Genomic DNA, 25,412 nt, shown 5'->3' with positions numbered 1-25,412 from the left:
TTTCTTTCCTCGTCTCTTTTTACATCCGAACTGCAACTGTTCACATCAATGCAGGTAAGTTGGACCGCTGGCTGGCCAGTGCTGTCCAAGTTTGATGCTCCGGTATAGCTGTTGTCCCGCATTATCGCTCACTCTGTGTGCGTGTAACACAGCACAAAACGTATCCTTATGATCTTACTTGACTGTACTGGTCTCAGATTGGTTTCCGCTCCACGTGAAACGAAATCCAATTATATTGAAGCAAACATACAAGAATACATGACGTAATGGTTACATCAGTTTTATTCTTATGATGAACAGATTATAATTACGCTGTGCTGTCTTCCAGCATCGTCATTATATCAGACCGGCGACTGCATTGATAGACGACATTCTTTGGAGGCAAACGACCGATCTGAATACTACACGGTTCGCGTTATAACATTGCCCCGATTTTGAAAGAAAAACATAGTTAAAAATAATCTCAGGGACGTATGAATTATAATGTGATTGATTAAACTGCGACTGACCGCTAACAGTGTTCGGCCATGACCCCCAAACAATCCCAGAAACAACTTCTCTCCAATACAGCCCGAAACTGCACTAAGAAATGCATACTAAACTAATGTGTAACGTGAACAGCAAGGAAAGGGATCATCAAATGAAACACGGCTACTTAAGATGAAATTGACATAATTATTTCACAAAAGCACACATGTGACACTACACAGCTTATCTCGGTACCGCAGGACAAAAGGGAGAGGGGAAAACAAGTCGCCTTCCGCTTTTTTTTTTATATCGTTAGACAAACAAGCGTACCTACTACATTTTGTTTCAACATTTTAACTCAAAGATACTTCTTTAGAAAATAATCCATAAATAACTAGAAATACATCATCTCATTAGTACATCGTTTCTTTCAATTATATACAAATTTATTTTTATATGCAAAATTATTTACGATATTTTCAGGCGATAATTAAAACTAGGGCTACTTCTTTATACATTTATAACGTAACATTTCAACACGCTATCTGAACGTTCGTGAAGGGATGTGGCGGGACCGCATGTGATGATCAGTTATGAAAGAAAATGTAGCACTATGGATGTTCGGACATACAACCACCTACATTGTTGTGAACAGCGATGCTACATCCTTCGAATATCTGTCCTACGTTGAAGGGGAATATTTTCGGTTGGCGCGGGTGACAATCATCGGAAAACATTTGGCGACATGCTGCATATCATGACCATGGAATCCGCTCAAGTACTCTCGATTGCTGCACTTAACCCATAACCGACACGCTATAGAAGAATTCCGTACAATGCTATAGCCTGTTCATGTGGGTGATATAGGTGCGAGACTAGTTGTAGAAGTGGTCAGCACGGGGGAAACAAGCACATGGATCAAAGGCACTTCGTTAAAAATAGAAAAAAATCAAACGTGACAGATGCTTAAATTCATGTGTCATCCTGACGATGACGATGGAGGCTATCGTCGAAAGCTCGCGATTTTATCCCGAACTGATGCGGCGAGAAAACCGAGAATGTTTTACATATAAATGCCGTCACGAAAGACTTTTTTCTCATGATGAATAAATTCAGTCCGCTATTTATCTTCAACTAAGGAATTTTGTTACTTGCCAAGTCAGAACAACGAGGAAATCATATCTATTTCCTCATTTCCATATCATTAATTTAGAAAATTGGGCAGTTGGCAAAAGGCTGCCCAAGAACTTCATTTGTGTATATGGGAGAATTTATCTAATTCGTAGTTACTTTATTATATAGAGTGGTGCGAAACATGCAGATACATTTTACACTGTGACAGGGGAAAAAGAAGAAAAAGGTGCACCACAAACAACTTGTGCAGATTGGTCAAAAATTGAAATGAATGCAGATATCGACAGAAAATGCAAAATTGTAAACTTTGGTGGTCGATGAATGAATGTGTGACGCTGCAAAGCAATTTCAACGCGCAACTAGTGAAGTTAGTAAATGAGGGACATGTCGGCAGGAAAAAATACAATCTTTACTAATTTCACTCTGTGTACTCTTCTGGACAGCAACTATGCCTGGCAGACAGGTACGTAGACACTATATGCAGATGTCATCATTTGGGAGACTTGTTGGGCTAAAAGAAGGCAGTTGGAGTAATAGACGAATCGCTCGACATCTGAGGGGGAGTGATGCCACAATTTTCCTATGTTAGCAGGAATGGGTAAACAGTGGCCAAACATAGCATCAAGAAGGAAGTGCTTGACCTCGGGAGATGACAGAATGTGAGGTCGGAGCAGTCATCAGAGAGACACTCAGAGAGCCGGATTCATCATTATTGTCGAGCTGACGTGCAACTGGTACTTCATTTACTGCAGGGACCATTAACAGGCGGCTCACAGAAATGGGCTGTGTTCACGTCGCCCCTGTACAGCATCAAGCTCGTATTCAGTGGTGTCAGGCACATTCGGCCTGGAATCCCATTGAGTCGAGTGGAATTGTCTTCAGTGATGAGTCCCACTTCGAACTGAGCCCCGAATACCAACGAACACTTGTCTGGAGATGCTGCAGACAGTGGTGGGATATCAAACAGACAGTCCCGCCATACGGGAGGACAATCAGGTGTTATCGTCTGGGGTGCTACTACATTTCCCAGTAAGACCTCTTTAGTTGACTTCTGTGGAACCCTTACAGCGCAGCGGTAAGTCGACGATATTCTATGCCCCGTTTTGTTGCCCCACCATGACCTGGTCATACTTTTCAGCAGGATAACGCCCGACGGCAAACGACGAGAGTTTCTACTGCTTTCCATGCCCCACCTTGACCTGCAAGGTCGCCAGAGCTCTGTCAACGTTTCGAGCACTATTAGCAGGGCCCTTCTGTCGGTATGGTGTATTGATGATCTAACACGCAAGTTCCACATAATTTGGAAAGTCATTCGTCAGTAAGACATCCAACAACTCAATCAACCAATGACAAGTCGAATAACTGCTTGCATAAGGGGCAGAGGTGGACCATCGAATCATTGGCTTGCTCAGTTTACAGAGCTCTTTCTCTTGAATAAATCATCTGCTTTTCCTGAAATTGATATCATTTTTTTGTATGTATATGTACATCACATCAACCAATATCCGTCCCATTCTAATTCCTTCGTGGTATGTCGTTGTTTTTGTCTCAGAGTGTACACTAAATTAAGAGCAAAAAAAAAAAAAAGTGTCAACTTTTCTGTGGTGAATAACGCCACAGCGTTCTACAGCAAAATGCTATTCGAGAGCAGAGCGCAGTAGTACGTTTCTCTTAATTACAAAAAGTGATACAAATTCGGAATTACGCAAAATATGGCTACATCGAATTGGAACGAAAGATACATTTTTCAGAGTCTGCTAGACTACATGAAGTAAATATATATTTCCCTCATAGTGGATTACTTAACATAGAAATCGTATGTAAAATTATGTGGGAAAAGAAGCAAGTGCTTTTTTTTGTAGTGCATCTAGCAACGTGATGGATTTCAGATGTAAACTTCACAAAACTAATCCACACTGAGTGCAAAAGAAATTTTTTTTTCTTCGTCCTGTCTCCGATTAATACTGCTGTCTTGTGAAGTTTATGTTATTCACAATAGAGTTGTGTAAGGGTTTTAAATTCTAAATCACATTACATTTTTATATGTAGTTTCATATCTTAGCATACTTTTACACCTGATCAGTTTCAGATGAAGCTGGGGGATGTTGTTAATAAACTATATTTCATGCCTGAGGCACTGGCGTAGTTACGGAGTTCGGCAGCAGGCACGGTGTTTTAACTTGACAGACACAATCTCTCCTCCCGCCCCCCTCGACAACCGCACAAAAAGCTGAACAAGTACTTCTGGGAGAGGTAGGGACAAATTTTTCGGAACAAGTGTTTAAGTAAACAAAATATAGTGTTTACAATTTTGTAAACAGTTATTATGAATGGATAGGAATATGTAAAACTCATTCTTGTAAATAACATAGTTTTAACTAGTTATTGATGAATCAGGACAAATAACAAGTGATCTTCATATTGGTGGGTAAGTTCAATATGTAATTTAGAGTTATTGTAACTTCATATGTCGCAAATTTTTTATTGCTCCATCAGAATCGATATCTTTAGCACCACTATTTTGCATTGACAAAATTGTCATACTACACTGTGGTGACAAAAGTCATGGGATATCCCCTAATATCGTATCGGATCTCCGATTACACGACGTAGTGCAGCAACACGACGTGAGATGGACTCAGGAAGTCGCTGGAAGTCCCATGCAGACGTACTGAGCCTTGCTGCTTCTACAGCCATCCATAATAGTGAAAGTGTTGCTAGAGCAACATTTTGTACACGAACTGACCTCCGAATTATGTGCCATAGATGTTCGGTGCGAATAATGTCGAGCGGTCTTGGCTACCAAATCATTTGCCGGAATACTTCAGAATGTTCTTCTAACCAATCTCGAACAGTTCTGGCCCAGTGATATTTTTGGTAGCACGAAGTCCATGAATTAAGCCAAACGGTCTCCAAGTAGCCGAACGTAGCCATTTACAGTTAATGATCGGTTCAGTTGAACCAGAGGATACAGACCATTCCGTATCAACACAGCCCAAGCCATTAAGGATGCATCATCACCTTGCACAGAGCCTTGTTGACAACTTGAGTCCATGGCTTTGTGGGGTCTGCACCACACTCGAACCCGCGGCACTGTCATAACGGATACTTTCGTCGTCCGTCCCACACTGATTTCTGTTATTATTCCACGCAGTGTATCTTTCTGTTGGCACTGACAGCTCTACACAAACACGCCTGCTCTCTGTCGTTACGTGAACGCCGTCAGCCACTGCGTTGTGCGTGATGAGGAGAACGCCTGAAACTCAATATTTTCGGCACAATCTTGAAATTGTGGAAGTCAGAACACTGGACTCCCTAACCATTTCCGAAATGGAATGCCCCACGCGTCTAGCTCCAACTACCGTTCAGAGTTCAAAGCCTGTTACTTCTGGCCGCGCGGCCATAATCATGTCGGAAACCATTTCACATGAATCACGTGTTTACAAATGACAGCTCTGCCCATGGACTGCCCTTTTATGCCGTGTGTAAGCGATACTATCGGCATCTGGATATGTGAATGACTTTTGTCGTGCTTGACTCATGGTAGACCAAAGATAATATTAATTAGTTTGAATTTTAAATAACTCCTTTGATGTGACACCACTGAAACACACCAAGTTCAGAAAAACTTTAGCACTAAAATGAGGATGGAAACAGATTCGACAAATCCATATTCAAAAACGAACTATAAGAACCTTAAAGATGTCCAAAAATGGATTCTTCTTTCTGAACTTTGCCAGTTTGCAGAAATCTTCTCATGTGGGAAATTTCTGCGAGGATACGATCTTCAGAAATCTCATCATAATTGTCCACTAAACTTTTTACAGTCATTCAAAATTCCATCTCTGAGGTTTTAGCCAGATTCCTGGGTCCTAAAAGTAGGAAACGATGTTATACACTTTCCATGGTTTTGCAATGGGTATCGACTACATTACACTTGTTGGTTCTCTTCTGCTTATATTGCTGTGCTATTTCGGATCCTTACGAGATAGGATTGACAGAGGACATCGAAAAAGTTCAAAGACAAGCTGCTCCTATTCTCTTATCGCGAAATGAGGGACAAAGTGTCATCGGTATGATATGCGAGATGGGCTGACAGTTATTAAAACCAAGTGTTTTCCTTTTCGCCGAGTGGTTTTCACTGAAATCCAAACGCCACCTTTCTCCTCTGAACCGGAAATTATTTTGTTAGCAGGAAATTATCATCTTAGTAAAATAAAATAAATCAGAGCTCGCACAAATAGATTTAAGTGTTCGTTTTTCCCGCGAGCTTTTCGAGAATGGGACGGTAGTCAAATAGTCTGAAAGTGGTTCGATCAATCTTCCGTCATGCTCTTAAATGTGAACTGCAGAGTATTCACGTAGATACAGATGTGCTTATTTTTCAAACCACTGTCAAGTGCGTGGAAGAAGCTACTTAGCGCTGTACAACGGTTGGGAAGACTGATATCAGACACCCTCCCCTCACCCTACCCCCTTGAAATCTTGATTGTGACGACACACTGATCAGTAACGTATCCTAAGGTATACGCTAGGGTAAAAGATGATAATTCGGTTGACTTTACAAATACCTAATAAATGTGGTGGTAACATATGGACCTATAGTTAACCTTACGTTAATGTTCGTGCTATATTTAAATATACACAACACATTTTCCCTCACAAGAAGTAAAAGTGCAAAGAAAATTGATAAAATGTGTATTAAATAATGGACAAGGTTCCGACGAGAATTTTGATGTGTATTACACGCTCATATATAGGAGCGATGGAGGGATATATACTGAGAGATGGAACACGTGTCGACTACGTAACTTATGGATTGTTTTCTCAATACTACGATATACAGGTAAGCTATTTGTGTGTGTCTCCAAGTACCGCACTTAAAAGAATTGCCGACGTCAGCTTTTAACTAGTATACCTGTACATCCCACTGTTTTCGTTTCCCCATCATCAACCCTAAGACACTTAACCGAATCTTTATCAACAACATGACGGAAAATTGAGGGCTATGGATCGGTTTTGACAAAGGGACGATGGACTTTCCATTGCCTGCTTTCAGTTTGCTTTACATTTACTTATCATTCCTTTGAAAAACGCGTAACGACTTGCGAGACACAGCGAAGAAACAATCAGTTTGCACATTTTACAGGCGATAACATGGTATTTCGGTTGAATGAGACAAGTCACCTGCGCAGAAGCAGCGGGTGGCACACATAGCTGCCAGCACCTGTTAGTTGCCACTTGTAATTAATTAAATTGTAATATTTAATGTAACGGATTTCATAATTGCCTTATTACAGTGCTGAAGGATGCAACCCGTGAATTCGTCAACTGTGTTTCTACCTATGGCGATTCTCCAGTTTCTATTTATTCATGCGCACCAAGTTCTTCTCTGCACCAATAGGCCCAGACCACAAAATTACACTGAGCCGTCCAAAACTATTTTTTTTTCTTTATTGTATTTCAATGCCCCATCTGGGGCGGGCTGGCAGCAGCGTTTGCGCTGCTCTTCAGCCAAAAGACATTAATCATACAACAGAAGACATTTAAAATAACATAAAGGAGAGAATATTGCGTACATACACATAATAAGGGGGAACATCATGGAAGAGAACAGACGAAAGGGGATCGACTGAAAAATGGAGATAAAAACCGTAACAAATTAGCGCACAGAAAACAAAACAACATGCTGGATCAGAAATGTGTGGACGGACGGTGTAGCACATAACAATCACTGACAATAACACTATGTACAAGTCCAGCACACAATCAAAATCACACCTCTTGACCTACAGGAGAACAGCAGCAAACACAACACTGATGCACTACACTGATGACGACGACAGAGAGCATCTGCCAGGGGCATACATATGAGGAAGGACGGACGAAGAAGGGAAGAAGGGAGGGAGGGGAAAAGAGAGCAGAGAAGGGAGTGAGGGGATGACATGGGGGTTACAGTTGGAAGGAAGCGTAGATGTCACAGCAAAGTTCAAAATCTGGGAGGTGCTAGAAATTGCCCTGATGAAGGAGATGGAGGATGTGGTGGTTAAGAGAGGGAGGGATATAGCGATAAAGTCGCGGCAATGGGCGAGGGGTGGAGAGGAAGGAGGAAACCAGGGGGTGAGAAGGAACAAGCCTGTGGACAGTGTAAAGGATGTGTAAATGTTGGAGGAGAAGGAGGAGGTGGGGGAAGAGGATGAGGTCATATCCAAAACTTGCATTACCCCTCAATAACTTTTTTCCTTTTTGGTTCCTTTATTCTTATTTCATTCCTCACACGAGACGGACCTGCAGCGGCCTACATATGTCGCTCTTCAGCCAAATGGTACAACATTAGATATAATAGAAAACAATAGAAAATATATGTAGGGAAAAACATGGTGACAATATGTAACACTATAGAAATGAAGTCGTTCGTCTGTAGGCTTGGTATACACAAATGAGGTCAACAGTTAAAAAAAATGTAGACATCCAGTTGGAGACACAAACGTAGAAGGACACCGAAAAACACTGTTGAAGAAACAGTGGTGCACTGAACCACTATGGTGAGGATCATCAGCGAAAAGGTAACCAACACACTGAAGAAGGGGGGGCTGCCACTGAGTGTAAGGAAAAGGCATGAGGGAAGGAGAAGGGGAAGGAGCCAGTGCGAGAGAGAAGGGTGGGGTGAGGGGAGAGGGTAGGTGTTGGAAGCCCTGGGAGGAGAAGTGGAGGAAGAGGGAGACAAGGGAGAGGGGAGAGAGGAAGGTTGGTAGAAGAGAGGGAGACCAGGAGGAAAAAAGGGGGAGAGGGAGAGGGGGTTAGAGCTGGTAGGATGGCTAGATGGGGGAACAAAGACATCACAGGGAGGGGAAGTTGGCAGAAACCACACTGGGCGAGAGTGTGGAGAGTGTGAAGATGAAGAGCAGGCAGGACGAAAGAATACAGGCATGGCAGTGGGACAGGGTGGGCGCAGAGGCGAGAGACAAGTGGGTGTGGAGGATCGAGTCCGCAGGGGGTGTAAAGAATTTGTTTGAGGAAAAGGAGAAGGTGCGGGAAGGGAATCAAGTCAGAAAGGATCCACATGGGGGATGGGAGGCGGATGCAATAGGCAGGGCAGAGCACATGGCATTCAAGGATTTGGATGGACTTATAGTATGTGGGAGGGGCGGAAACCCAGGTGGGATAGGCATAGCAGAGGATGGGGCAGATGAGGGATTGATAAGTGTGGAAGAGAGTGGAGAAGTTGTAACCCCATGTTTGGGTGGAGAAGAGTTTAAGGAGACAGAGGCAGGTACGGGCCTCATCTTGGACTGCCCAGAGATGGGGGTCCAGGAATGGCGGCAGTTGAGGGTGACACCAAGATACTTGAGAGTTTGGGGTGAGGTTGATGGGGTGGCAATATATGGTTAGGTAAAAATCTAGGAGACGGAAGATAGGGGTGGTGTTCCCTACCATGATTGCCTGGGTTTTGGAAGGATTGATCATGAGCAACCACTGGTTACATCAAGCGGTGAATTGGTCAACGTGGGATTGAAGAAGGCATTGGGAGCATTGGAGGGTGAGGCCGAGGGCAAGGAAGGCAGTCTCATCAGCAAATTGGAGAAGTTGGATGGAGTGGGGTGATGGCATGTTCGCCTTATAGAGGAGGTAAAGAAGAGGAGAGATGATGGAGCCCTGGGTCACACTGGCGAAAGGGTAGAAGATATAAGAGTCAGTATTGTGGATGGTAACATAGGAGGGTGGTGGGAGACGAAGGAGGCGACCAGACAGGCATAACTGATGTGAAGGGCGAAGGTTTGGAGCTTGAAAAGGAGACCGGAATGCCAGACATGGTAGTATGCAAGTTTAAGGTCAAGGAACATGAAGGTGCTGGAGCGATGGGAATTTAGTTGGCTGTCGAGGAGGTGCGAATGCCAGACACGGCTGTATGCACGTTTGAGGTCAAGGGACATGAAGATGGTGGAGCGATGGGAATTTAGTTGGCCGGAGAGGAGGTGGGTGAGATGGAGGAGGAGGTTATCAACAGAGAAGGAGGGTTGGAAGCCACATTGGATAGAGGGAAGGAGACAATGCAGATGGAAGTGCTGGTGAATTCTTCAGTTGAAGATGGACTCCAAGTTATTGCTGAAGAGTGAGGGGATGGTAGGAGGAGCCATCAGTGGGTGGTTTGGTAGGATTGACGAACATCAGGATCTGGGAGGTTTTCCACAGGTTGCGGTAGTAGCCGATCATGAGGACCACATTATAGAGCACAGCCAGGATGGTGAGGAAAGATATGGGTGCCTCACAGAGATAGTGGTAGGTGACAGGGTCGTGACCAGGAATGGTGTAACGTTTAGTGTGAAGTGTGGCTATGGTGTCTTGTGTGGTGATGGGAATGTTAAGAGGTGTGTGTGGGATGTAGTCCAAGTACTGGAAGCTAAGGGCATGTGGGGGACCAGAGGTGTCAGTACAATCACAGACATCTGGGAAGAGGGAGCAATCAAACATGGGATCATCAGGAATAGTAATGATATTGGACAGGTAGGAAGCAAAATGATTGGCCTTACTGAGGTTGTCAGGAAAATGTTGATCATCATGGAGGAGGGGATACTGCGGGGAGGGATTAGATCCAGTAAGGCGATGGAAGGCTGACCAGTACTTGGATGATGTGATAGGGAGAGTATCACTTAGGTGGGTGCTGGTGCCAGTCCCAGCGTTTTTTGGCAGCGAGCAAATTTCGGATCCCACCCTAGAGTTGCCAGTGGCGATGGAGTGTGTCCCAGTCCCATGTGTGGAGAAAGTCATGGTAGAGATGGCAGGATTCATGAAGGAGAAGGATGGCCTGTGGTGGTTAAGTGGGGCAGTGCAGGTGAATGAAGGTAGTGGGGAAATGAGCTTCAACAGCCTCAGACAGGGTTTGGTGGAGAAAGCAGGTGGCATGGGTGACATCATCAGGATGCTGGAAGGCCAGAGGGTGGTCATCAAACCAGGTACCTAGGGTCGCCCGGTAGGCGTTCTATTTAGCACGAGAGTAGTCGTGGACGAACTTTTGGGGAGGGTCGGTGCATGGAGCGAGGCGTGGGTTTCACCCATCTGTCACGATAAGGACAGGGAGATGGATGCTACCAATAGGGTCGAGAACATCCACTGTAAGGCCAGGACTGTGTTGGGAGTGGTATTGGATTCGGGGAAGGTGTGGTGGGGGATGGGAAGGAAATCAGCTTGAAGTGAGGTGAGGAACTGATGCCACCATCCTAGCTCGGCGGTGGTACAACTGCGGATGTTTATGTTGGCGGCAATCACGTAGGAGGCGAAGGTGCAGTCAATGTGGGAAAGGATGTTAAATGGTATGGGGCCAGTGGCACGGACATAGATGGTGGCACAGGTTATGGTGAGGCCAGGGAAAAAGAGGCTGAGGTTAAAATGTTCAGTGGGGTCACGAAGGAGGATTTGGAGCCAAACAGGGACCTGGCGTAGGTGGCTGATGGCAACTCTGCCACGTGCAATCAGGAAGGGATTATCGGAGCAGTGAATGAGGTAGGGCGAAGTGCTTATGATACGCAGGGACTCGAGAAAAGTTTTATTGATGAGGAAGGCATCCACGTCGTGCGTCAGGAGGGTGTGCATGAGGAGATGGTTGTTGGTAGCTAGAGAATGGATGTTACTGAACAAGATACGATGCTGCCACGACATGGTGAGGTTTAAGCCAGGATGTTGAGACGGGAGACCGGCTTGGGGAAATAACACAGCTCGCTACGTATTGCTCACAGGGGCATAGTGAGGATAAGATTAGAATAATTGCTTCACACATTCAAACAATCCATCTTCCCGCACCCCATGTGCGAATCGAGCAGGAAAAAGCCCTAATAACAGGTGCAATGGGACGTACCCCCTGCCATGCAACTCTCAGTCATTTGTAGAGTATAACTGTTCATTTTACTTATGGTCGTAGTTATTGTGCTAGTTCAGAATTAATTAACCTACTGCAAGAATTTCCAAAAGTTTGCATTGAAAACTTGGAGTAGCTACGAGTTTGCATTTGGTACATGTTAGCTCATATGTTTCTGTATACGGAAAGCAGATAATATAGTGAAGTAGAAGGATCACCAATACATAGACAGGAAAGAAAATACCAACACCAAGAAGGCGTTGTGCATTATAAACAAAAGCTGACAGGTGTGTTTCTACGTCTGAAAGATTATGTCTTTTCAGATTGCGTCACAGTCGCATAAGGGTGGTGCTAGTAGCTTCAGTTACCTCTGCTATTGGGTGTGCTGAATTGATGTTAGTCAAGAATGCCTTTCAAAACTGGTTCAAATGGCTGTAAGCACTATAGGACTTAACATCTGAGGCCATCAGTCCCCTAGACTCAGAACTACTTAAATCTAACTAACCTAAGGACATCACACACATCCATTCCCGAGGCAGGATTCGAACCTGCGACCATAGCAGGAGCGCGGTTCTGGACTTAAGCGCCTGGAACCGCTCGGCCGCAGCGACCAACAACAATGCCTTTAAGGAGACAAAGATGCCATTATCAATGTCTCACTGAGTTTCAATGAGGCTGTATTATAGGGCTACGCAAAGCTGGATGTTCTGTCTGTGATACTGCAAAAAGACTAAGCTGGAAAGTGCTCACTGTACATTATTGCTGTCAGCAGTGGTCACGAAAATGTAGTCACAAGAAAAATGAGCTCCAGACAGGCACATTGGCACTTTCAAGAGGGACGACCATCGTGTTTGGCGTATGGTTATGGCGCAGCGTATTGCGTCTGCCCCAGGAGTGTAAGCAGCAGTTGGCACTATAGTGACACAACGAACTGTTAGAAACCAGTTGCCTCAAGAACAGCTCCGAGCCAGGCGCCTTGTAATGTGCACTCCACTGAACCCAAACCATCGCCATTTGCGACTTAATTAGTGTCAAGCAAGAGCTCATTGGATGGCAGGGTGCAGTTTGCTGTGTTTCCTCATGAGAGTTTCTTGTATCGGTCGGTGCCAGTGATGGCCGTGTGTTGTTTAGGACTCGGCCAGCTGACGACCTGCAACCAACCTGTCAGTGTAATAGGCACAATAGACTTATACTTGGAGCTTTTGTCTGGAGTGCGACTTCGTATCACAGCAGGAGCACTCTCGTGGTTATCCCACGCATTCCGGCCGCAAATTTGTATGTAAGTCCGGTGATTCGATCTGTTGTGGTGCCATTCATGAAGAACATTCCAGTGGGTGTTTTCCAACAAGATAACACTCGACCGCACACAGCTATTGTAGCTCAATACACTCTTCAGAGAATCGACATGTTGCTTTAGCGTGCTCCACCACCGATCTGTCTGATCGAGCACATATGAGACATCATCGGACGACAGATCCAGTGCTATCCACAACCAGCATTAACCATACCGTTATTGACCGACCCAGTGCAACAAACATGGAACTAAACCCCACAAACTGACACCTGAGACCTGCACAACACAATACATCTACGTTTTCATGGTTTCAATCAACATTTTGGAACTTACGCTGGTTAATAGTGTACTATCCCTTTGATTTGCGACAGCTTATCTTGCACTTAAATTAACCTATGACCTTGCAGTGTTAATCACTGAAATATGTCACCAAAGCAAGTTTAGCCAAGAAATTTCATTACTCCACAGTAATTATTATTTGTTGGTGCGATTTTTTCTTCTGTCAGCGTATTTAACATTCTCTCTGTTCAACATCTGGACTCAACAAAGGGACATATATGGTTAATTTACAGCCTTTCCCAATCGTACTTCACGATATCTTCTTGCTTGCAAAAGGATGCGCAAAGTATATTCACGTAAAAGCTTGAAAATTAACAGCAGTTTCCCCCTACGAAACATACACTATCTGATCAAAAGTATCCGGAAACATGGCTGAAAATGACTTACAAGTTCGTGGCGCCCTCCATCGGTAATGCTGGAATTCAGCACAGTGTTGGCCCACCTTTAGCTTTGATCACAGCTTCCACTATTGCAGGCATACGTTCAATCAGGTGCTGGAAGGTTTTTCGGGAATGACAGCCCATTCTTCACGGCGTGCTGCACTGAGGAGAGGTATTGATGTCAGTCGGTGAGGCCTGGCACGAAGTTACCATTCCAAAATATCCCAAAGGTGTTGTATAGGATTCAGGTCAAGACTCTGTTCAGGCCAGTTCTTTAGAGGGATGTTATTGTCGTGTAACCACTCCCCCACAGGCCGTGCATTACGAATAGGTGTTCGATCGTGTTGTAAGGTGCAATCGCCACCCCCGACTTGATCTTCAACAGTGGGAGCAAGAAGGTGGTTAAAACATCAATGTAGGTCCGTGCTGTGATAGTGCAACACAAAACAACAAGGGGTGCAAGCCTCCTCCATGAAAAACACGACCACTCCATAACACCACCACCTCCAAAGATTACTGTTGGCATTACATGCGCCAGCAGATGACGTTCACCGGACATTCGCCATACCCGCACCCTGTTCATTGAATCGCCAGATTGTGTACCGTGATTCGTCACTCCACACAACGTTTTTCCACTGTTCAATCGTCCAATGTTTATTCTCCTTACACCGAGCGGGGCATCGTTTGACATTTACCGGCGTGATGTGTGGCTTATGAACAGCTGCTCGACCATGAAATCCAAGTTTTCTCACCTGCTGCCTGACTTTCATAGTACTTGCAGTGGATCCTGATGCAGTTTTGAATTCCTGTGTGACAGTCAGGATAGATGTCTGCGTACCACACATAACGATCCTCTCCAATTGACGGTGGTCTCTGCGAGTCAACAGACGAGGTCGGTCTGTACGCTTTTGTGCTGTATATGTTACTTCTAGTTTCCACTCCACTATCACATCGGAAACAGTGCACCTAGGTATGTGTAGGAGTGGGGAAATTTCGCATACAGACTTATGACACAGGTGATACCCAATCACTTGACCATGTTCAAAGTCTGTGAATTCTTGACCATGTTCAAAGTCTGTGAGTTCCGCGGAGCGTCCCATTCTGCTCTCTCATGATGTCATTGATATGGAGTACCTGGCAGTAGGTAGCTGCACAATGCAGCACAGAGCTGGTTGATGTGGTGAACGGTATCTGTGGATCTGAATGCCTATACCAGTTTCTTTGGGGCCTGAGTGCATAAAAACCATCATAAAAGTTAGAAATCTAGATTCCAGATTAGTATTATTTTCTCAAATAAAGGGCGCTCAGCCCAATCATGTCGATTTGTCATTCCACTCCCAGCATCATTGTACATACATTTATCCATTTGCTGCCATGGATTAAGTAGCTAGAATTGTCTGTGATTGCTGTGTGTTTTCATACTAAGAAAAACCCGGCTTTCCGTTCCAATCTATCACGAAGTCTTTTGGCAATCTGCGCAGCACTCAGAATGGGCCTGTATGTGTTTGGTAGAAATCAGACACGTGTTCTTCAGACGATAGTTTCGTTGTTTTGTCCGTCAGTAGCTCAGCAGAGTGGGAGGGGAAGAGCAGAGAGAAGCTTAAAGAAATGTCTAGGCATATGAAGATAAAGTGGGCCTGGTTGTGAGAGTAAGTGACGTAGCTATTGAAATGGAAGACGGAGCAGCAGCAAGGGAGATCTGCTGGATTGTATGGGGAAGTTGCAGTGGGTGGATATTCAGCAGAACAATGGTCAGGAACCAGATGTCTTCAGCTGTAGGGGGAGGGTGGAGGAAATTGATGGGATGGATGGGCTGGTCAATGTGGTGAATGGGGACAGTGAGCTCAGGATTGGTGAGAGGGGGTTTGGCTTTGCATTTGGAGGAGTGGGTGGGGTGGAATTCGTAGCAGGTGTTGCAGGAAGGAGGATACCAAGGTTAGGACATTGTTTAAGGTCGTGGGAGGCACTCCACGAGGTAATGGTGGATGCAGGGCAAGTAGAGGTGTAAATGATGGTGCTAGTGGGTATGTCCATGATGAAATTCGTTGTCCACTGGCAATAGGAGTCACTGAAATGGGAAAATATACAAATATGGAGGGTGGCTGTGACGAGGACAGGGGGGGGGGGGGGACGCCGGCGGCGGCCGCAGACAGATGGCAAAGGCACCTTGAGAGTAGCCCGGGTGGCATAATCCTCCGATTTGGAAGTGAGGGGATCCAACCCTCGAGATGTTAATTTTATTCCCTTACTGAATTCAATCCCCCCTGGCGATAGACGCGTAAAGCCCAAATAAGAAAAGAGGAAAAAAACACATTATGGGAAGATAACAAACGATATAAAAAGGCAATAAAACGGTGACTTTGTTAAAAACGGTAAAGTGGCGGAAAAGTTGCAGAAGTTAGAGAAAATATGGGGTTGATGACGCTAATGAAGGCATACAGAAAGTACAAAGGCAAAATTTAAAAAACATGGCGACGTTACGTTTTCTGTTTGCAACAACCATGCGTGTGAGCCCACCGGCGACTGTTTCAACAAACCTAATCGTAGTTCTCCTATCAACACCACCAAGGAACAAAGCCTCGCTACGCCTGCTGTGACATCACAGCTCTGCGACTGAGTTCAGAAACTAGCACTGAAGTAGCGGAAGGGAATGCACATTCGCTATTTGACTAATGATAGAAGTAACGAAAACAATGAAACCTTCAACTAAGAGAGTACTGCATACTGTATCACCTAGTTCGTAAATGATGAATTGTGTCGTAACACGATTGAGTGAAAAAGATTTATATGAATATTGGATCCTGTATCTTCAAAGCCAGTTTATATAGTCACCACTACCTACTTTTTAGAATTTTAAGCACTTATAGCGTCACCTTGCTGCTGATTAGATCTTACAATTAGGTAACCAACGCAATATTTCGACTACCTAAGGAATAATGATTTCCCTCGAATAAAAAAAAAAAAAAAAAAAAACACTAGGTCCTTCAAAATTCGCCTACAAATAATATAAATCATTTATCCTATTTTTTCAGTCACCACTACCTACTTTTTATGCGATGTAAAATTTTAAGCACTTACAGCATTGCCTTGCTGCATATTCTATTTTATAATTAGGTAACCTTCCACATGATAGTTTAGACTACATAAGTAATAATGATTTTCCTTGATTGTTAATAACATTACACTAGGACCTTAAAAATTCACCGCAAATAATGTAAATCATTTATTAAAAGTTTTTTCATTTAGTAACTTATGAAAAAGGGGCATGTGATACTTAACAAGCTTCACTTTAATAAGTAAATTTCCAGAAAACATTTATTTCACAATTTTTTGTGACAAGGAGTCGGATGTCAAAACTTTTTCATTCTTTTATAAATACTTACTTCTTTTGTCACACACACATTATTTTTTCGTTTTACAGAGTTGTTTAGTAAAATATTTGCACCGCAAGTCAATATACAATGTATGATAGACTCAAGAGTGTGACCTTTTAAACAATGGAAACCAAGAAGTAAGTCTTTTGGCACATTAATGGCTGCTTCTTTCACAAGCACATTTCTTTGATTTACTTGTTGCAGGAACAAATTTTTCCTTTTCTTTAAGAATTTTTTATAGTGTTAAGTATACATAGGAAACACAAGTGACTACATCACTGCTAGGGTATGTTAAACCTCCCCTGTCATTTCCCATTATCAAATCATCTGCTTGTCTTGTTTCTTCGGATGTTACAAACCCTTCACAATATGGTCAATTTATTTTAGATGTACTTGGTGTGAGCAATATAATGGAGTAATGGCCAAGTGTTTTCCTCTATTTCATCAACATCACTATCATCAACTACTACATTTAATAGCTCTGGGTTGTCGATATCTTGAAAGCCTGGGATTCTACAACAAGCAGCATCAACATAATTAGGTCTTACAACATCACCAAACACTTTGGACTTTAATACAAGAGGAAACATACTCTGGGCCCTTAATTTTCCTTGTTCCAAATACCTGCCTTAGCGATACAGGGGAACTTCCCCCATTCAGTTGGCGGTATTTCCCAAACCTGTCCTTCAAACTGTCTGTCTGTATTTTCCCAAAGGGCAAATATGTTCTCTTCTTCTCACACAGCCAGTATTCACTAAAATCAATAAAGGCTGCAGTAGTATGTTTGAGAGCAAAGTGTGTTTCTCTGGTCAATTTCTTTCCTCCATTGCAATCTTCCCATGAACACAACCACGAGAGAAAGTTTCTCAAAAAGTCATGAATATGTTTTGAATTGAGAGTAATCTGTTCTTGGTAAACATTTCTTAGCCTTTTACCCTTCAGCAGCGTTTCAACATTTAATATCAAACCACTGACTTATTATTTTTACAAATGTGGCAATACTCTCCCAGTTTTCAAATTCTTTCTTGCACCTAGTTGTTGCATTGCAACAACTGTCGTGTTATTAAAAATACGCAATGCTAATTTCACATTTTGCCATTCAAAAGAATTTGGATATAGTGACTTAAGTGTTAAAGTGCTGCCATACTGCAATAGTTCACCTTTTTCTAGTAAATGTAGTTCCTTCAGTGCTGTAACAGAAGCAAGACCTCCCTTCAAGCTATCACTAAAAGAAGGAAAGCACAAAATTTGGTCCTTTTCGTTACCCCAGTTGTTCCGTTTACATTTTAAAATGTGTACAGTATCTACAAAATAGTAAATTGGGCGGTCTGCAGAAGTCTGCTCAGGATGAACCTATTTTATCTGTACACTAGGAGGGAGGGGGGGGGGGAAGAAAAGTATGAAATAGCTTCCTTATTAATAGAATTATTGTCAGCTACTACTATTACCTCAAATCCCACTGCTTCTAGTTTAATTGAATTGTGTGAACTGGGAGAATATGCACCACATCTTTGTACACTGAATCCATACTCTGGATCATAAAAACATAAGCACTAGTTGCACACAAAACCACATCTGTGTTAAAAGCACCACCTACAACATTGCCACCTTTATAGTCAAGTTGTGACTTTAAATAAATCTCATCCATCAACAGGACAGTTTTATCATTCACAGATAAAGCACCAACTTTTTGTGGTATGTAACTGAGAAACTGCTCACTCTGATGTTGAATGATTGGGTTAGTTGGAAGTTTACTGCAAAGTTTTGACAAAGTACTGGGACTTGGAATGGAAAAATTACGAGCACTCCTCAAAAACCTATATGCATGTGGACTGATAGATTGGGCTAATGACCATAAAATCATTGAAACACTCCCATACCTAATCTCTGTTGGACTATTAAATCTTGGAAATGAAACTTGTTCCTTCAAAAATTTAATTTTATGCTCACTTTCTGGTAGTTTTTCTTACAAGTTTTCCAAAATGTCTTCAATGCAAGACAAACTTGCCTCAAATGGAGCCTCATTTATATGAAACATCACATACAACTCTTTCAAAATATTGCTAACTGTACCAGTATCACTTACTTGGTTTGATAATTTAATCTTACCAGCACAATTTAGCTCAGCTTCCTTCACAAATGCACTTAACACTAAATCACTATTTATAACGACATGACACACAACACTTAGATAAGGAGCATCCTTTAACACAAGACACAAATTATTTGATTTGGTTTCCGTGACCCAGTCACTGTGCTTTTCACAATCAGATAATTTTGATTTAAAATCTTCTAAACTAGCAAATGAACTCTTCTCCATCATTTTTTTGTGTGATTCCACACTCTGCTCCATGACTTTCTCAAGTGCTTGGTTCCCCAAACGTTCGCGACCCTCTGGATCTTCTCGAGCTGGTGCTTGTTTTGAAGATAAATACGTAGGTCTTCCTGGCAACTTTGATGGTACAGCATCTGCAAATAGAGAGAGATAAACATGAGATTCGTATAGCAATGTTTAATGATCTTACATATTTAACAATATCGTAAGAAAATTAAGGAACCTGTACTTTAATCTGTAAACTGATTACAAGTACCCTTTACGATAAATTTTCACGAACGTTTCTTTAAACGTGGACGGTCCAAAGGTGCTGTAAACTGTAAAGAGTTTGCCAGTTTTGGGTCGTAAGCACTGGTAATTTTCTCAATGTCGTCTACAGTGAAATGCAGTTCACATATCTGAAAAGAAGCATATATTTCACTGTTAACGTAAGGCAGAATGTAAACTGACAAATTAAATCTAACTGAGGACTGCATAAAGTGAGCTTAAAAGTATTATGCTTCGTTATAGATAGGCTATTGATTTGAATATTCAGTTCTGTGACATAACAGTATTAAAAAGGGTAACAATATAGAAATAAATTTAAATTACAGATACTTACAACGAACTGTTTACTGGGTTCCCAATCATTCCTATGAACTGCAGCGATCCGTTTCAATCTTAATGCTTCATCAGACGGGAATGAAAAGACGCTAACTTTTAAACCGTTGTCGTAGTTTCCCCTACAATAGGGCATACAGCACTTGCATGGCATTTTGAACAGATGCTCAATAACAATCCGAATCGCATATGACAGTGAGAACAAGATTTCCGCCACAAATGTTACAAAAACAAAGCCATGCTTTCAGTCATTGCTACAAAAACAAACCAATGCAGTGACCACGCTTCCAAACATGAAACACCGCTTCTACCACAGATAGCACTGCTCAACCGCAGAACGCCAACGTCACAGCTCCCACAGAATTGTGTGCGTAAGCTTTGTTTTTAGGTGTAGTTGCTCCAATGCGACTCGTTTTTCGGTCAGTCACGAATTGCAGACGGAGCTAAAATGATCGTCATATTTTCTGAGGTGGCGTCTCGCACTGACATCTGTTGGCAGCGCCCAGCAACACGGAAGTATTCAAGCGCTGCTTATTTTACTTTACAAGTTCAGCACGAAAATATTGAGAGTAAGAAACAATTCCGTAGTTATGACAAGTATTTATTTCTATACTGCTAATAAAATAGCAATAACCACCCTCGCCCTTGGTTTGTCTGTGAAGAATATATTTCATACCCACACAATTTCGTGGTAAGGTATTCTTTAGATATGGTAACTTTCTGTTGTAACCAGTTGTACTTTTCTTTATTAACGTCCGATTTTTGTAAGGTACTTATATAAGAAGCCCAAATTGAATATCGGTATCTCTTTAGTGCTTTACTATACGTGTAATATATCTTCTCCTTCCAACATTTGTCTTATCAACTGCAATATGGTTTGCTAGTGCGTTATGGGGCTGACGTATTTGTAAATATCCCTGTCTCTCCCAGTAATTCCCAACAAGCAACTCCTCAAGCTAAGGGTCAAATCGGGTAGACTGGTAGTATTTCCAAACTTCGACTTTCGAAGAAGTCGGAAACTTAGTTTTAAACCTATATCGAGTTTACAGTAAAGCAACCACCTTTCTTTTATTTTCGTGTTTATCTTCCTTGTCTGCCCAGTCCGTAAATTTCATCGATTTAATGGTTGCATGATAGTTTAGTTTTTTGTATGAAATTCCAAGGGTACTATCGCCTTCCCTCGCTCCAGTATTTAAATTACAGTAAGCTTTTCTTTCGTCGACGACGCACAGCTTTGGAAATCCAGGCAAGTAGATCCTATTTAGTAATGGGCTTTGTGGTATTGTGAGTTCTAAGGGACGAAAAGCGGAACACAAAATTGTTAGAGAGAAAACAGGAAATGTAATGTACATTCGGATTCTGGGATGCAAACAGGCTGATCGGTTAAAATGATTGTGGCTAGAATATCGTATTTTCCCATAGCATATAAATGTATAGGATCTGTTTAGACTGTGACGTATGTACTAAAGCTGCACGTGAAGTGTTGTAGTCATGAACGTTATAAACGGCAGATTTAGTTTCATAGCTGTGTTGTATGCAACTTACTACTATTGTAGTGGCATCCGTCATATCCATTCCTGAACAAAAAACAACAACTGATTAATTTTACTAAAATTACCACACTATCTACAATAAACAACACTATATTAAGCTTAACGCAAAATCGTTAACTCAATGAAACGAATTCCACTACAAACACAGCCGACACTCGAACAATTCTGGATAATGAGCAAAAGCAAACTGCGCCCATTACAGCACACAAACGAAAACCCTGAACACACCACAAGAGAGCACAACAAACCACAACACGACGACATCTACAAACACGCCGCACTCACAAGGCAAACTCCGCGCCGTCATGACGTCACACAACACCCGTACGTCACGGGTCAAAGCCAACGCGTGGGATCGGACGCTTCTGTCGCCCCCTCTCAGATTATATTAGTGAATTATATAAGAAAACTTTTGTGGTTGTTGTTGAACGCTTTTGTGAACCTTTGGCAGACTTAGTGATAAACAAGTGTTATGTTTTCTTCTAAATTTTGATTAAAATAACCTCATGGGTGGCAGACAGCTATGGTGGTGAAGGGTCATTCATTATTTACATCGTTCCACATGAAATGAGCAAGAGCTGCGCATGCAATGCAAATAGAGCAAAACATACATTCAGATTTATTGTTGTCATTGTCAGCAGCAGTGGGAAGTACATCAGTGGGGATTGTGGATAGAGCAACAGTTGGCTCTCGCCTTCCTGTGCATTGTACTGCAACTGAGAAAGCTGTGTGGTGCCTAAAAATCAGTCATTATAGTGGGCACATAGGTGTCAAGAAAGAACAGCAGTTGGCTGACTCTTAGTCACTCCCACAATCACAGTTACTTTAATCAAGGCGTAGTGTGGTTGTGAAAAAATAATTTCATGCTGAAATTTGATATGCACTATCAATACAAGACAGAAATATAACTTTTGTGTAAACTTTGCATCCTTAACTAAGATTTAACAAAGTTATGTATTATGATATGAAGATATTTGAGAAGCTCCCATCTAACATACAACAAGAAATTAGTTATCTCAGGAAATTCAAAGGAAAATTTAAAAAATACCTCAGTAGTGACTCCTTCCATTGATTATCTTAGTGCAAGGATTTCATTCCTACTTTAGGTGGATGGCAGGTAGTGTGCTGTAAACTGTCCTATGTAATTACATATGTAGGTTACTGTTTTTTCTAAAAAATACTTGATTAATGAACTAAATATCATGTTTCTTATAAGGCATCCTGAAGGTAACTAATGTAACTGAAGTAGCGGCAGCTTTCTTTCTAATTCACTAGAACACATTTAACTGGCATAAAAAGAACTAGCATTAAGCAGTATTGTGATAGTTTCTTGTTAATATAGTGTACAGCTTAAACAATGTTTGGTTGTCTTTTGCTAATGTTTACCTTCACTTACTCCCTGTAGGTTCACTTCCTTGGTGGTAGAGTAGAAGAAATTTCTATTCTTTTTCACCTTCTTGGTCGGATGATGAATGAGTAGAATAAATTTCTATTCTTTTGAAATTGTGCTGGTTTATTTATGTCAAGAAATGTTAGTAAATGTATATAATGTGAAGGTGATATTAGAACACGTACCTATATAATGAGTGTCGGTAAATCCGTAGCATCACTATCTTCAGCTGTCCAGTTGCAGTGTGAATGCAATACATGAACAGATTAGCTGACTAAATGTGCCACCATTTAACAAGTTAATATGTAGTTAAATGTAGGAGTTTTATGAAAATGATTTGGACCTAATTGGCCACAGAGTGTTGTATTCTACATACAAAATTCATATTGCTGATGAGTACATACATAATTCTTTTCTAATTTGACATGTATTGCTGTTATTCTAATTTGACATCTAATGATGTTATTCTACTCACGTTTGTTCTTTCTGTTACTGCCAGGTTCTATCTTAAAATATGCAATAATTCATTCAGTATATCTCTGATGTATTTTCAGAAACACATTGCAAATCCAGTACCACAACAGAGTGACTACAGGATTTCACAACCAAACGTTCTCTGCCAACACCCTATATTTTCTGGGATGGTTACTAGAGATAGGCAACAGCCAGTACCCAAGATCATTATTTTTATTTTACCATCTGTGTCAAATTAATGTGTCTGGTAATATATTAATAATGTTATATCACTGTCTGTAGTAGTATCATAGATACACTTTAAGAAAATGAAATGGTTTACATTCCACTGTGAAAACCCATGTCATAAAATGTTTACTGCCGTGGATGACACGTGTATCTCTTGTGTTGGAGTTACTGTTGCAGTGAATGTGATTTTTTAGTATGACATGTTAAAAACAACAGCAGTAAAATAAATTTGTTTATTGCAAAAGGAGTTACCGGTATGTCTTTTACATATGTTGTATTGTCCCATCTTATACATGTGTTGTTCACAATCCCTGCTCCCGTCCCCACCCACAGAAAGTAATTACAGAATCATGAATCTGTGTTGTGATTGGTTCTGCATGGAATGTTGTTATAATATATTAAATTATTCAAAATTTGTTTGCTTACTGTGAACTATTAGACATCAGCTGTATTAGGTATATTAGTGACAAATGAAAATTTGTGCCAGAGGGCAACTTGAGCCTCATCAAAGATTCACTGTGAATATATTTAAAAGAAGGTATAATGAGCTAATTGTAACACATTCGGCCAGTGATACACAGCTTCTTATTTGGCATGTGTTCAGTTCTTTTTCTTTGATTCATTCCACGCATCACCTCTCCTCTGCTTGTAACTTCAGATTGATCAGTCTGTGAGAGTACATAATGGGCTATGAAAATGAACACTTATTTACAACAGTTCCTACTAGATAAGTTCAGTTTGATTTGACCTTCTGGATGTGACATGATCTCGAATAAAACAAGTTGAAGTAGTAACAGTTATGACCAGTGCTTGATTTGTCAGAGGTATCAGTATGCCATACCATCACAAATCGAGCACTGGTTATAACAACCAAAGCAGTTGTTTGGTTTAGAATAGTGATGCCAGTAACTGTACCTGGATTGCTTCGTCTTGTCACAGCAATGAAACATGAAGATATGTGTTACACAGTTTTATGAAAAGGATAGTTGCTACCCACCACAAAGTGGAGTCGCTGATTCGCAGATAGGCGCAACAAAAAGACTGTCAAACACAGCTTTCAGCTAAACAGGTCTTCATTAGATTTAAACAGCACACAACACAACACACAAACACAACGTTCGCAGACGCGGCTACAGTCTCTGGCTGCCAAGGGAAGACTTTTAGCGTCTTGCACTGCTGCTCACGTTCTGGCCTTGGCAGCCAGATGCTGAGGCCAGGTATGTGTGTTTGTGTTTACGCACACTGCCGCTGCCACTCAAAGAAACTGATATACAAAATAGGTCTTATGAATTTTTGTGTGGTGGAGGGGTTGGAGGCAGAGGGGAAAGTTTGCACTGCTCGCATGCAAAAATCTATCTTAGTATGTATTAATTAAGAAATCCCAACCTAATCATTTATCTGCCACTATAGATTTAGCATTGCGTTAACATACCAGAATTAAACAATAATTTGTAAGTGATGAATGAAATCAGAATATTTTGTGATTGGCTCTGTATAGGATCTGATCCCTGTCACATTCATCTTTTTTTGTTGCAATATATATGATTACACTGATGCAAAATTTCAGAAAGAGTACACAAGATGAAAACTCCATAAAACAAGATTGATGGAAAAAAGGAAGTTAACTGTTTAGTTTGTCAAAACTAATCACCATAGCTGTGAATACATTTATGCCCCTGTGAGACAAGATGGTCAATCGCTTCATGGAAAAATGTTTGTGGTGTACTACGAACTCATGGTGTGAACCAAACGAATGACCAAGAATGGTTCTTTAGGGCTCCAAAAAAATGGAAATCACATGAGGAGAGATTGGGACTGTATGGAGGTTGTGTGAAAGCTTCCCAGACAAAACTCTGCATCATAGTTTAAGCAACCTGCCAGTAAAATGCCTGCCAGGACTGTATAGAGTATGTTGCAGCAGTTTTGCTGGGAAAAACATATTCTCCATAAAGTCCCAATTTCTCTCCATGTGATTTCCATATTTTTAAAG

At 41.8% G+C, this 25,412-nt stretch overlaps 1 protein-coding gene across 3 annotated transcripts; it reads right to left on the bottom strand.

Annotated features, from left to right (window-relative positions):
- Positions 1-17,837: 17,837 nt before the first annotated feature.
- On the bottom strand, positions 17,838-20,229 carry LOC124553937. 3 transcript variants are annotated; one of them, XR_006968175.1, is made up of 3 exons: positions 19,779-20,229; positions 19,401-19,575; positions 17,838-19,311 (listed from the first exon to the last, which is right to left on the bottom strand). XR_006968175.1 is itself a non-coding variant. In XM_047127956.1 (3 exons), the coding sequence occupies exons 1-3, from the start codon at positions 19,929-19,931 to the stop codon at positions 18,809-18,811; spliced, it is 774 nt and encodes a 257-aa protein (XP_046983912.1). In that variant the 5' UTR covers positions 19,932-20,229; the 3' UTR covers positions 17,838-18,808. The 3 variants fall into 3 exon arrangements, 1 of the variants encoding a protein (XP_046983912.1); XR_006968174.1 differs by having other exon boundaries at positions 19,434-19,575; XM_047127956.1 differs by having other exon boundaries at positions 19,458-19,575.
- Between the last annotated feature and the right edge of the window lie 5,183 nt (positions 20,230-25,412).

This window comes from Schistocerca americana, chromosome 11 (assembly GCF_021461395.2).
Source record: "Schistocerca americana isolate TAMUIC-IGC-003095 chromosome 11, iqSchAmer2.1, whole genome shotgun sequence".
Lineage (NCBI taxonomy): Eukaryota > Metazoa > Arthropoda > Insecta > Orthoptera > Acrididae > Schistocerca > Schistocerca americana.
Note: the sequence above shows the minus strand (reverse complement) of the source record. Positions and strands in the feature narration are given on the sequence as shown.

Coding starts and splice junctions, on each gene's coding strand:
- LOC124553937 (XM_047127956.1), bottom strand. CDS start 19,931: ATGCCATGCAAGTGCTGTATGCCCTATTGTAGGGGAAACTACGACAAC. Junction 19,576..19,778: donor AACCCAGTAAACAGTTCGTT/GTAAGTATCTGT, acceptor GCTTCTTTTCAG/ATATGTGAACTGCATTTCAC. Junction 19,312..19,457: donor CCGTCCACGTTTAAAGAAAC/GTTCGTGAAAAT, acceptor CTCTATTTGCAG/ATGCTGTACCATCAAAGTTG.